General features: G+C 35.2%; 1 protein-coding gene across 2 annotated transcripts in view; it reads left to right on the forward strand.

The window, feature by feature from the left end:
- The window catches only part of DPH6 (diphthamine biosynthesis 6), a 184,851-nt gene that overhangs the window by 116,265 nt on the left and 53,754 nt on the right, over positions 1-14,832 (forward strand). Inside the window, exon 13 of one of the 2 annotated variants that reach the window (XM_059474222.1) lies at positions 12,507-12,749. The exons of the other annotated variant lie outside the window; for it this stretch is intronic. Coding sequence (XP_059330205.1) covers positions 12,507-12,749 — 243 coding nt within the window. The remainder of the gene's footprint in view (positions 1-12,506; positions 12,750-14,832) is intronic. 2 annotated transcript variants of the gene reach the window in all.

Below are 14,832 nucleotides of genomic sequence, written 5' to 3' on the forward strand. Positions count from 1 at the left end.
TGATATTTACACTTCACAGAACCAAAGCAAGAAAAATTTTACATCACCTTGTGTGCCTCATATATTGTGGACCAGTTAAAAACAATGGTTGCAAACTAGGTTGCAAACAAATTTTGCCTAAGGCATCAACCATAAATTAAAGTAATAATCGTCCCCGTAAGAGACAACTTTTTCCACTGTTCTTTTAAAATAAAAAAGAAAGTAGGTCAGAGAAATTTAGGATATTTTAGAGTATGTACAGTATTGTATTGTTTGCCAGCACCTAATTTACAATTACAGAGCTGCATGAATATTGAAATTATTCAGCTTCCCATTATAAATGTATGTGGCAGTTTGGTTGTTGATCAGTTTATGAAGTTAATGCAAATGAAACTGTCTTCCTGTCAGCATTTGAAATATATAATGCAGTCATGTTGTATATTCAGGGACAGGCCATTGACAGTCAATTAACAAGTTTGATTGGTATGTCAACTCATTCTTTTGAATTGTTAATAGTATGTTAATAGCATTCATTTCTTTGTGCAGTCCCATTTGCAGCTTCACAGTTACAGCTATTTTTTATGATTCTGAGTAACCTAAAATAGTGCCTTAATAATAGATTATTAAACACCTGTCTGGTGTAGCTTAGGGAGGTTTTTCTAGACTGGGAGTTTGCAGTGGATCCCTTTGATATTCAAATCAACAAATGATAGCCTTTTTATTCAAAACGTAAGTTCTTTTGATGGTTAGCTTGTTAAGAAATATTCAGCTCCAGTCTGACCTGATCTGGTTTCCCATGGAAAAGATCTGATGCTGTTTGAAGGTTCATAAATGGAATGCCAATGACAATTTGTTGTTGACGTTTTGCTGCCTCAGCCTTCAGATGCTGCTGGTTGATGTGCCGCTTTAGCTTCACCAAATAATGCTTGCAGGTAAATGATCTTCTGATTGATCAGATAGTTTCAAAGCAAAGAGTTCTCTTCTGTGGTCTGTAGTCATGGTTTTTAGGCTTGGAGGGGTACTTTAAAAGATGCATCAAAGTTGACAGATGAATCTTGAGGCAAGGAATTATGGGAGACAGCAGAATTATGGGAATATTTTTGAGAGAATAACATATTAGCAAGAGTTTTGAAGACCTTCAAAGGTCTATGAAAGCAGCTCCCTATAGCAGATTTATTCCTCCTTTAAAAAAAATTAAAATTGAGTACACTGGTTAACTCTCAGTTTCCTGTGTTGGGAAGGTGTTGAACTGATTTATTGTCTTCTAAGGATGTTTTAAATGACATATTTCATTTGAATTTCACTATTATCTTCTTCTGCATTCAGAGCCTCATCCTGCAAGGTGCAATTTCTGCTTTTACTGAAGTTTGCATAAAATCAAAGCATTACATCACCTAACAAGGCCAGGGTATACAGTGAAAAACATTCCTTTACATAAACATCTATGACATTTAGTTAGCATTAAAATCAAGATTGGTGAAATAACCCTTTTTCTCCACCTTTCCTCATATAGAGGCATTATTCTTTTATACCCTTCTCCATTCCCCATTAGTGCCCTTCCTGATTGTAACACAGCTATCTTTCTGAAGAATCAGACTAGCTATTAGAAGTTTAAAACATACATCACAGAAACAGTTCATTTCTCTTTGGTTTGAACATTTAATTATTCACTATCAGCATGTGATAGTTTTTCTGCAAAAACATGTAATTTTTTTTTTTTTTGGAGAGCTATATGAGTTAACTCATTGAGATCTGAATGTCAGAAGCTCTGAGGTTTGGAGTCAAATGCTGTGATCAGTTACATTGCCAAATATGAACTCTGGAATCACTCACTGAAAGATGCTGTGTGTTAACTATGCCTCACTGGACTTGGTAATAAATCATTTGTGCTGATTGAACTTAGGCCAAACTTTTTTTAATAACAAAACCCAGTCTTTTTGCAAAATCCTAAAATGCAACTTAAAAAAGCTAGGTGAATGGTGAAGTCAGGCAACTTCAGTCTTTATGTCATATAAATAGAATGTAAAGTTTATATGAGATAGTTTCCATCACTGGAAATTTTGGCATTTTTGCATGCTTTTCTAATACTGTGCGTTGTTTAGCTGATAATTAGAAGCTCATTCTGTTGGGTTGAACAAGCAAAATATTAGACATTTTATTGTCATACAAGGTTATGTTTTCAGTAACGTACCTATAATTTCCCTTAGCTCAAAATGCAATATTAGATACTTAAACTGTTTTCTGTTTGTAGACTTTGATACATCCTTACAGCCTCTGTTTTTGAAGAGATACTCTATAGGTTATTTGCAAAATTCAAATTAAAATTCAAAGCTTTTCTGATAGTAGTGTCATTGATATTGTTTCTAATTCATTATTTCTGTGCTTCAGTTTTAACCATTATACATCCAAGAGAACTTCTTGATCCCATTTCATGTTCAAATTAGGCATGTGTAAGCCTTTTTTTTAATTTTCAAAAAATATGGTAAAAACTCCCTCCCCAGCATGGTTTTTATTTTGTCATCTTGCGTCTTTTGAAGTAGCCTAAATATTTCACAAAATCTCTGTTCATATAGAATTATCTGCCTGAATATTCTGTAGTGTAAGGCTTATCTTGAGTGACTTTCACAGTGTTAAATGTTTATAATTTAAAAAACTGTAAGGTAACAATGACCAGCTCATAGCAGTTTGTAATGCTTGTTATTTCCTTTTTGGATAATGTTATACTATCAAGATAGAAATCAGTTTTGATTTAATGTTCATTATAAAGATTTTGCCCATCATAACCAATACTTTTCATCACAGAGCAGGATCATGCCATCCTATACTATCCAAGATCATTAATTTATTTAAACAAAACAGAATGGTTCCAGTAGAAGATATTAAGAGATGTGCTTCCTGGAGTGCCCATTGTCACAACAGCTCTGTCATTACCAGGCAAAAGGAAAATACTAAAGAAGGGATTTGAGCCTGGGTCTCAGCAATATTGCAGCTGATTAACCTAATTGCTGGATTATTCTTTGCTGCAGTCTGCCCCTCCTTTCCTCTTATTTAGCCTCTTTTTGTTTCAACACTTGGCTTTCTACCCATTTTTCTATATCAGAGGGCTTGACTCTGCAGTTATAATTACTTTTATAATAATGCAAACAGAATAGCTAAGCACACAGTAAATTTGCAGGCACTGGTTCATGACGTTGCTTAGTGATATGAGATGGATACAAACCTGGCTGCAGCTTGAATGGGACAATATGAGATACGTATTGTATTAGTAACTTTGTACTCACTATGTTGTCAGTATAGTGCAATTTCCATTCTCAACTTTTATTCTTTTAAACCAATTAGAAAATTACATAAAAATGAGTACCAAAAGGTACAAGTTGAATGTACGCAAAAAACAAAATCTACCCCCCCCAAAAAAAAGAAAATATATAATGCAAAATAGTGACTCCATACCCAGATGAATATGTATTCCTCTACAGAATATAATTACAATACAGTTAGAGTCTAGTAATGAATCAGAATTAAAATGATTTTTTTTACAGAAATTTAATTTTTAAATGCAAGTTTATCAATCGGTAAGTTCTTTCCTTGAACTGCTGCCAACCTAAGTGAGTGTCTGCCCACTGAAAGCTCCATAGTAAACTGCCTCATTGCTTGGTTAGAAATTTAATGTTACTTTAAATAAGGATGTTGTCCTCACTGCAATTCTGATAAAAGGTCAGAATTGAAGCATACAACAAGTAAAAGAATATTAAGTATATGTGTAGATCTTTGTTGAAACTTGCAGTTTCTGTAAGTATAATCAGAACTTGACTTGCAAATTTGCATTGAAAGATGTATCCCTAGAGAAAGATATTTGCTGTTTAAGGAAGTATTATCACTGAAATATGAATAAATAAGCAGAGGATTGTGGTAAGTACTGTATGTCATGTAGGTTCTGTTGTATATATTGTACAGGTACATCTAGCTGCACAAACAAGTCTCCTTTCATTTCCACTGGGAAGTGATGGTTGTATGTATTATAAATTGGACTTCTGCACTAAATAATCTTTGTCATACATGAAGCTGTTTTAGTGTGTTGGTTTTTGCTTAGGTACGCATAGATGCAAGCAAAATCCATGTGAGAGTAGGTATACATGGAGAACGGGCAAAAGCAAAAAAAAAACCAAACAAAACCACACTCTATGGCTAGAATAAGAACTATTACTTTTAGCTTACTGTAGTTACAGTTAACTTGTTTTAAGTTATCTCATTCTTGGTTTTATGCAAGTGCTTCTTTCTCATCTCCCAGTTATCACAAACCCTCTTAAAGTAGCCAGTGACAATCATGCACAGCATATTTCAAGTGAGAATATTAAGCCAAGTGAAGGCTGGGAACAAAATCTTTTCTGTAAGAATAGAATGTCACGGTGTTAATGTGTTTCATACACTGTGAATTACTGTCGTGTGATGAACAGCTTTCACTTTTCAGTACAGAGTATTTTCTCTGCCTATCTGTCCCTCTTCTGTTTATAATCACATTAAGCTATTTGACAGTTGGCATGAATAAGGACTGTAGACAGGTAGGAAAGGGAAAAAAACAACTCCCTCTTTATAGGATTTTATGACTGTAGTCTTGATTCTCCTTGGATGCTGAATTCCACAACAGTACTGCAGCCTTTAGCAGTGCCACCCTTATTGTTAATAGAAACTTAAATCTAGACATTTCTACTGGGCTTCCTTGTTTTATTTTATCACTGCAGTGATAGTTGAACTGGTGATTTTGTTTGCTGTAAGTGGAAATTGTCAGTAGAAGCTTCAGTTAATGTGGGAAGGAAATCATGAGGTCCCTTTCTAAGTAGATTGTATGTTTAAGAATAAAAGTAGAAGAGACAAAGTCTGTAATATAAACACCTATAGGAAGCTAAAGAAATCACATCACTTCATTTTTTGTCTATCCTCCTTTAGATATTATGTGTATGGATAGAGTTACCCTATAACCTCTCTCCCTTATGTGCTATCCAGTTCCCTAGAACTGTAGAGAAACTGTAGAGAAGAGGAAAAAAGTAGAAATGAAGGAGGGAGGATTGTCTTATGTATATGCCAGCTATATCTTTCTCTGGTGATATTTTATAAACCTTTTGTTATGAAAATACATTTAGGATTAAATAGTAAAACCAAAAATGAGCTGTGTGGGAACCCCAAATAAATGCTTAGGTAACCTCATGTAAGTTGTAGACATTTTCTGCTTAGCAGCGGAGGGTGAAAACAGAGGGGAGTTAATTTTACATATTTACCCTGGCAGATTAAGATGCTTATCATAATTTGAATGCTGCTATGCTGAGCTATAAACTGAAAAACAGTGTTAATGAAGAAATCTAAATACTCTTTGAAAAGAGACAGCTCTGAAGAATCATCTGAAGCTTTGATATCATCTGAACTTTTACAGACTTCCCTTTGTACTATGGAAATCATATCTTACTTTTTGTAAAGGTTATGATACCAATTTGGGTAATTGTAACAAATTTTACTCTTTGATTAGACCAGTGTCATGGGAACAGAGACTGCAACTTCTTTTGTCCTATACTGAATGTGCTTTTAGTAAAGAGCAGTTATTTTTTAATATAGACTGTTCAGCAATTCCTCAGTCAAGTTTTCTCCCTTGTTCTGAATATTTGTATTTCAAAATATTTTTGCCATATGTTCTGGCATGAGTTTTCATTTTTCCTAAGCTGTCTCATTTTCTTATTTGCTGCATTTATTACAAACCTGTGTCCATTTTTATTATTTCTACTGGTGCACATTCCAATTTAGTATCCTCTGTGGGTTTCATTATCATGCTGTTAATCCCTTCTTCCACTGACTTAATGAAGATGTTAAACAAAATCAAGCCTAATACCAATCCCTACGGCACCCCACTTCAGTTACATTGGCATTTTCATTACTCTCTCCTCACAGACTATCAGCTAGTTAACAGCATTTATATTTGGGAGAGTTAAAAAATTATTTTCAGATATGCCTTACCAGATATTTTAAGAATCCACATGAATTATAAACATTGTCCTCCCTTATCTCTGCATATAGAATTCACTAAAAAACACAATCACCTGCAGCAGACATAATATGCATTTTGTAAAAATGTGTTATCCATTGCTCGAGAGTTCATGTCCACATTGAGTCATTTCTCTCACTTTACACTGTTGGATACTAGTCTTTCTTACCTTGTTTGTCTGGACCCTGACAAGGCTTTTAGTTTCTCTAGTAAATACCAATTTAAGTGGCTCATTCGCAATCCCAACCTCAATTTTTAGGAATAGACTCATCTGAGTACATTTTTTAAAAATTTGTTGTGTTTGGCATCTTTATTTGAAGTGACATGAATAATAAATGAGGAAGTGTTAATCAGTTTGGAGGTTTTACTCCATCTTTTAGATAAGGTATGTTCATAAAGCTAAGTGTTCTGCAATTTTTCACAGTTGGCAGATTTGCTAATGTGCTTGTGTGAGAACTTGTGATTTTTTTCAAAAGCTTGAGAGGAATGGTAGGCTTTGTAAAAGGTGGCAGATTAATAGTCATGAAGACTAGAATTCCACTGTCCCAAGGAAGAAATGCATCAAAGATTAATACTCTTGTTAGCTTGCTCATTTTAAAATAGGGAGACTGCTCTTTTTATATTTAGGAAAAAGCACCCTGCAGAATGTGGAGAACAGTTTATCCTCTATGGCAATTAAGTCTTTAAGCTGTCTACTGTAATTTTCCAGGAAGGAACAATATGTACCCTGGGCACTAGCACAGCACATGGGCCAAATTATGCGAACTAAGGAAAGAATATTTTTACCTCCATTTTGTTCATTTCTTATCTCTCTCTCTATTGGAGATTCTAAGTCAACTAAAACAAGAATTGTGGAGATGATTTCAGACTGGCTGTCTGTCATGCCCACATGGATGTATTAGATGGGAAGCCTTTCTCACCCACTTTATTGGAATCTTTCTAAATGTTTATAACAACAGGTTCTGACTTTAAAACTGCATTTATTTTTGAGTTATGTCTAATAATACCTTGGAATATGAATGACAGTTTGTGAGGTGGGTTTTCTGTTGAAAATTTCAGTTTTTGAATCTTTGTCTTCTGTAAATCAAAAGTGTGGGGGTTTTATTTCTGTCAGTTGTAGAGCAAAATAAAATTGATTTGACATTGATCAACATTTTAAAATAACCAACACACTGCCAAAAATATGTATGCAACTACTACAATTTTCTTTGATAGAACAGTTTTTGAAAGATTAGTTTCAAGCTAATACTTTGATCTTACCTTAAGTTTTTGTCATGATCATCCCTCTTAAGTCTCTACCTTTAGCATTTTTTTAATCTTCAAGGTACTACAGACCTTCAGAAATGTATTAGATGAGATTGCCTGCTGTAAATCCAGCACTGTCAAAAGGTTCATTTTGAGGTATTTGACTTTTAGAGGATTGCAGAGGTGTTTACAATTGGGAAGTATAGAGTATAGGCAATATTCATTATGTTGGTTTAGTATTCATAGCAGTATTGTGGCTTCTTCAGATGCACTGTTGAGTTTAAAGGACTGCCAGATTTTGTGCTGCTTGGTGTTTGTATACTGTGTGACATGATGCTTCTCCTTGGTATAATTTAAATTAGGACATACACAGAAGTTTTAGGTGTGTTGATAACGTTATGACACTGTGTTCAATGTCAAATATGGCTTTGTGGGATAATGTATTTTAATTTTCCTAAACTTCATTGAAAAAAAAATACACCCTAGGTTAGCATTCATGAAATTGCAGTCACTTCTTGTTAAAAAAAATGTTCTATGAATTTTCAATACCCAAATATATAAATTCAAAGAGAAAAGTTTAAAACACACATTGATAAAATACATTTTAATAGTGAAGAGCAATACAAAATGATTAGGGCTTTGTAGATTTGTAGATCAGGTGATCAGATACATATTGAAACATCCATCCCAAAATGAAAACTAACAAAATGGACTCACAGCATCTGATAAATGAATTATAAAACCTTTAAAACTGTGTGAATGTTACACCTAGTTCAATAAAATAGCCATAATATGCTACTGATTAATTGTTAATGGGTTTTTTTGACCTAACTAGGAAAAAAAAATTATCCAAAGGGAAGTTCTGAAGTTTTGAGTATGACGTGCAAACTAATTTGACTAAGCTATATGTGGAGTCTTAGCAATTTAAAAATTTTTAGTCAAAGGTAATAATAAATAGTAGTAATAGTAGTAGTAGTAGTAGTAGTAGTAGTTAGGAATATATCCTTCATACTTTAGCTACTGATAAAGCTACTAATGCACATTTTTTTCTCAGAAGAAAGCCTGCATCAAACTCAACTATTTTCAGACTATGAATTTTTACAGTTCAAGAAAAACATGAATTATATTGAAGGTTGGGTATATTAGAATCGTGTTAGTTAGATACAATTTGTTTTCATAGTATGAACTTCAAGCTTTTCAATTGCTGTTGTCTAAATGCTGCCTTTAAAAAGTTTATTCATACTAGTCAGTTGAATAAAAGATGTCACATTACAAAAAGCAATTTTGCCATCATTATCTAAAACAAGAGGGGCCCTAGGAAGAAAGGATTATCATATATTGAATAAAAAGTTCACCACCTTGCAGCTTTAATCCCGTTAGAAAAGATTATTTCTATCTAACTTAATCAGCCAGAGGTCTTTATTGCCTGGAGTATTAATTGATTTAGGTCTTCATTAAGGTCAGAGGTAGCCGTGGCTGACCAGAGGCAGCCTATTAGTGTGTTGTCAGTTCTGCTTATTTACATTGACTCAGCCTAATAGTGGGTCGTGTCGCTGTTGGGTCAGGGGGTCACTGAACCTTTTGTGCGGCCTGACCTGTTAAAGGGCAGCAGTCACTCACACACCAAACTGCATTCATAGCAAAGATTTGCCTGATTGCATATTGACTCCTGCCTTCAAGAAACATGCATTTGTGGTGCAACTATTAGCATTTGCCTAAGTGTCTGTGGGTGAATATTTGAGATCCCTCTGTTAGAAGTTTCCAGCAAGTTTTATATTGTCAGTTAATCACAAGTTTTAATAATATCAGCAGGAACAGTTTCATCAAATTTCCATAGTTGCTCTTGGCCTTTAATAAAAACTCAGTGTGTATCTATAGGTATCCTATCACTTCCTTCTTTTGTTTCTTTCTAGGCAATAATAGTTGCAGCTTTTCCTTTCTAATTAGCAGCTTACGTTAGACCTCATACAATTGAGTCTGGTTTTCTCATTGTTTCTTTTCCTGATACATATATATGTGGGGGATATGTTGTGTACTTTTGGTAACTTAGAATACTGGTAAAAACTATTTCATGGTATAGAGCAGTTCCAAGTGGCACTGAGTGAGTTCTTCTGACTGTTCCTTTCCATGATACTATAGAAGCTTTCCTTCTGTTTCCTAGTAAGTGGAAGCACCTTAGATAAAAAACCTACTATACAGCTTTCTATTGGTATAAGCCATGTCCTCAGCATAAATTATACTTATCCCTGCAAGACAGCCTCACTGTGAAAAGTATTAATTCTCAAATAATCTCTTTGCTTTCTATCTGTGAGAGCATGCATTGCATCCTCTGAGGTTCTGATTGTCCACTGAACTCCCCTGATTATTTACAGTTGTGCTGACTGAGCAAAAGAGCTGCTAGACTATTATGTTAACTTGTAAGGACTCACCTTTCATTTAACTTGCAATGATACAAATGAAAATAAAAAGGGAAGAAATGTGGAATCACATGAGGCTCCATTTATAACCTGCTTGATGCTGTGAAACAATATTGGAAATAAACTTGTACAAGTGAGCATCTCAGCAGTATGAAGCTTGAGTTTTCAGGGTTGTCTTTGGTTCAAGCCTTTATTTAAATTTTAGCACTGGAAATATGTGTATGGTCTACAGTGAAAATCAAAATACTAGTGAGACATCCACTGTATATATATGGATCCTCTAAGGATCAATAGAGATCCTTTATATTGTAGTTTTGTTTCTTTGCTGTTTCCTGTATAATGAAAGTCGGCCAGGCTGGATACACTGTGAATCTACACCCTGAAAGATCTTCTGTTATCCTCGTAAGTGCTCCAAAAAGATAAACTGTTGCAAGGTTCTAGCAGGGTTTTGCAGAACACTTTCACAACACAAGTACTGACACCATACATTGTGACAGCTCCTCTTGTAAGATTTCAGTACTGTGAACAAGATAGTATGATGACTTCCCTGTTTTAAATGCCTTTTACTCTGCTAACAATTTTCTGTATAATGCTTCAAACATTCCAGAGACAACGTCTTGAAATCTGCTAAAACAGTGTTTGTACTGGTTTGCTGCTTTGTCCTTGCTGATTATTTATGCTTGCTTTTCATGACTGAGTCACTGGGAAAGAGAAGAGAGATACCCCTCCTCCTTCCCTTATTCTAAATTATGTCCCCCTGCAATACAGTTGCTGCAAATCTGTGGCCATTTTTTTATCCTTTTCCCCTCTTTTCCCCTTGCATCCACCCTTCCATAACATGGTGGCTTGTTGGAAACATTGTTTTTCTATTAATTGCATCGTAAGATACAAACAAGTATGTTAGGAACAGAGGGATTTTTTCAATTGGTTTTTAAAAAACTGCAAAATTCCCACTGAATCTTAGCCAAAAGTGGTGCCAATTTTGCTCAAATCCTTCCGAGATTTTTTTATGACCTTGCTTATGACCAGTGGGGCTAATTGTATCAGAACTGTCCAGGATACTTTAAGAAAGTGCTATCTTGGTCTGTATTTCAAAACACTGACAGATATTTTATCGTTAATTAGTATTCATATTATGTCTCAAACAATCTGTTCAAGAATAGGGGAAGTGAACTGGTTGAACAGCTCTTCTGTCTACCTAATAATTAACATGGGTGATGCATGGAAAACCAGCAGCTCAACAGGGGATAAAAAGGAAGAAATACCATCAGTGTGATTTTTTTTTCCTGTAGGAATATAAACTACCTGCATTGGAGTTTTTGACTAATGCATGGATTTCACTTTGCAGAGGTGAAAATGAATGGTTTGCTTTAAAAACAAACCTGTGCCCCTCTGAATCATATCTCTGAATTTGTTTCTCATCTTGTCAGTATGCCACTTGGTAGCTGGCTGGACTCCCTTGTTCAGTGGCACATATTTTAAAATAGCACTGTAAAAAAAAAAAGAAAGAAAAGAAAGACCATTTGTTCCTGTAAACCAAAATATTGGTTTCATATACTTTTTCCAAATTCAGGATTATATATAGCATTATCAAACAATATTGCAGGTATTTTAAACCATTTAAATAGTTGATGTGTGTCAGTTGATATATTGTTTCCTCTCTGCCTCCTCCCCCTCTTCAGCTGCTAATCATAGAACTTGTATGCCAAATTGTATAAGATACTCTTCCAATAGTTACATGTGTGAGTCTTTTGTGAGACACAGACAGTTATGAGGACAGATTTGGAGTTGCATATGGGTCTGTCACATGGTTTGATTGCCATGTCTTCTAGGACACAGATTTCTTTTTTAATTATTCTTAATTCTGAGGAATTTTTACAGTTTATACAGTAAGTTCTGCAAAATTCTTCCGAAAGATTCCTTTCTCTGTCATTACTCCTAGCAAAATTCTTCCTGTGCTGACTTCAAAGCTGCTTACACCCACCTTACTTCCCACTTCTATACTTAGTTTTCTTTTGATAGTGAATAAAATTTACTGTTTCACTGATTAGGATATGCACAGACGTTCTAGAGAAGTGCAGCATAAGACGATGAAAAGTTTTGATATTTACATTAAGATTTTATAAAAAAAATCTTTGAGATGTCTGAATAATAAGAATAAATGTTTCCTTTCCTGGCTGCTGTTAAAAAAAGTAGGTCTTCAGAGTGTTGCTGGGAAGATTTTGGAAAATAAGCCCAAAGTAACTGCATTGCAGTAGTAAGTCTGGCCACCCATTAAAGTCCATTTTCAAAAGGTGACCCATCTCTTTGTTCAAGTAGCATCTCTTTGTTCAAGTGGCATTCTTCAGCATTTTATTTTCAGTCTGAAATTTGCTTTTACCTTCTGGTGGAATAACATCACTTTTTGTTCATACACAGTCATTTAGGTGTTCTGCTAATATATTTTTGCAGTGTTTTTAAATTAATTTACTAAAGATGTTACAGGTCTCTACTGATAAATTTTTATATGGTTTTGTATAAAACAAAACTTAAGACATAGAAGATTAAAAAATAGTATCGAAGATAATGTGTATCATCACTCAATAGAAAAGGAAACAAGAGCATTTTTAACCACGGCATCAGTGTGATCCAGCAGCTGTAACAGTCCACAGCAGATTATTGTTCTGAACTGATACCAGCTAATCCATGCATTATCTTTAGCCTAGTTTGCTCTATTTGTAACAAGTTATGGCAAAGAACAGTACTATTGAAAGATACCAGCTGGAAGAGAGAAATGTGCTTCACTTGTCTTGTGTAAACTCCCAGAGTCTTATGTACTGGATCTGATTCTCTCCTAGGTTGGTGATGTTCTCTACTGTGCTGGGCAGATTGCTCTGGTGGCCTGCACGATGCAGCTGGTGAGGGGTGGCATCCGCGCCGAGGCCAGCCTGTCCCTGCGGCACGTCGGGCGCGTTCTGGGAGCCATGAGCCAGGGGGCTGCGCTCCACCACGTCATCTCAGCCTGCTGCTACGTAACTGACAGCAAGAGCATTCCTACCGCTCGCTCCCTGTGGCAGAGGAAATTAGGAGAATGCAGAAAGGTAGCTGCCCTATCCATTTTCTTCTTTCTGGGCTGTCTTTTTTTCCTTTCTAAGTCTTGTAGTAATATCAGAATTTCGCGGTACATTTCAGAGGGGTTCCAGTAAAGGTTTGATTGAGCTGTTATGTTCTGGCTCATAAGTGGTTGTGCACAATTGAGAAAGAAAATTGCTTGATAGAAAGTTATATTCACCACTAACTTTGTCTTAATTCCTCAAAGTATTGTGTTAAAGAACTCTTAAAGAACAGTCAATTTCTCTAACAAAATTGTGAACAATACCTCATCTGAATTACTTCATTGCATAATGAGAAATGGGCATTTTAGTTCAACTTTTTGTCAGTTGTTCTGTTGAGAATTTTTTGCCCACTTGCTTGCAAACAGTATTGTTATGATAACTGAGTTTAGCAATTTACTGCTCATTATTGGTTTATATTCAGCTGGATTTCTAAGACCACATCTGGACATGCATATTCTTTGATTAGTAGGGGTTTATGTACAAAGCAAAGCAGAGAAAAATACTTACCAAATAGTTTTGTTACAAGGGAAGGGTGGGGGGAAATTACCCTGTCCTGAAAATACAGTTGTCCTGTTAATGACAAATTGTTAATGACAACAGAGATTTTATATTGAAAACGATAAACTGTTCTTCAGTTGCACTTCTGTCTCAGTTATTCTATAGTAATAGTGAAAACAAATAATGCAGTTTTTATTTTAGAGCAGCCTTCCAGATACTGTAAGATACTGCCTTTCTCTGTGGAAGACAGAATTTGGTAGCCTTACTCTGAAGGCAGATTCCTTACCTGTGTGGTTTTGTCCAGGTTTTGGTATTCCAGTGCTGCTACAGACAGTTCTGTTAAATACCATGACATGACATAATGGTCAGTTTTCGCCAAGGGAACTGAATCAGCCAGACCAAAAGTATTTTATTAGTCTTTATTTTAAGCAGTGGCCAAAGACCTCAACCAGTAGGAACCTACATATTACCTAATAAGAACAAATGGTTTGCCAGTTGAAACTGTTCTCCTTCTCTCATCCATGAAAAAAGGACTTTGTGCAAATAAAACAGTTCAGCTCAGAACTCATTTTTGGTAAGCTATACATCATAAAACATATGATGGGATATATAATAAATCCCATTTAAAGATGGGATTTAGACTGTATTTCTGTTCATTGAATGTTCTATATTTAGTAGCAAAGTGATGGCATATTAAGATAATTGTATTTGAAATGGTGACTAAATCATATGCATCAGAACTGCCAAAGGTGTTTTTTCTTTAGAGCATGAGAAATTTAGCGTTCTGTCATGTGGTGATACCTGGTAAACATCTTCTACATAAATAATACTGTTCGGCAACTTCTCTTGAATCCTTCTACATGTTTGATGGCAGTAGTAAGTAAAGCACAAAAAAATTATATAAATTGTTAAGGACACCAATAAATTGGACCTAACAGCACATAATATAAAGAGAAATATGAGAATTGTTTTCTGGATGTGTTTGTATAGCCCAAAAGATTTACTTCTAAGAGCTGCATGTGGACATGCAGTTGCTCAAAGCTTCATTTGAGATAAGGCCTCAGGGTCAGAGATTTTTAGCTGGACTTTAGAAGACTTCTTGTAATATTACTAGTGACAATTGTCATTTAGGAGCTTCTGGAGTTACAATGAGAAAAATCAATTATATTTAAATAAATTGAAATATTTTTTTAAATTTAGGTAATTTATAAAAAGTATATTTTGGAATAATCAATTTTTTTCCAGAGGAAATATTTCATATGTTATTAACAGAGAAGTGTTCTCGTGAGGATGGGAGGGGATTGTAAGAGAGGGAGCAAACAATAACAGTAAGCAGGTTGGACCCCCTAGAAACTTCTAAGTTGTTTCAGTCACCCAGCCTCTGGTCCCTTCCTTATTCAAGCATGATTCCTTCCTTCTTACACAACTCCTTTCTACTCCTGTCATCCTGATTTCCCTCACTCCTTATGGCAGCTCAGTGTCTGTGCTCCCAGCATCATCCCTGCAGCTTCAACCCTACAGTATAACCGCCTGAGCCTCCCCGAGCTCCAGTTACCCACAGGCATCAAGG

Source organism: Ammospiza nelsoni, chromosome 6 (genome assembly GCF_027579445.1).
Source record: "Ammospiza nelsoni isolate bAmmNel1 chromosome 6, bAmmNel1.pri, whole genome shotgun sequence".
In the NCBI taxonomy this organism is placed as follows: Eukaryota; Metazoa; Chordata; class Aves; order Passeriformes; family Passerellidae; genus Ammospiza; species Ammospiza nelsoni.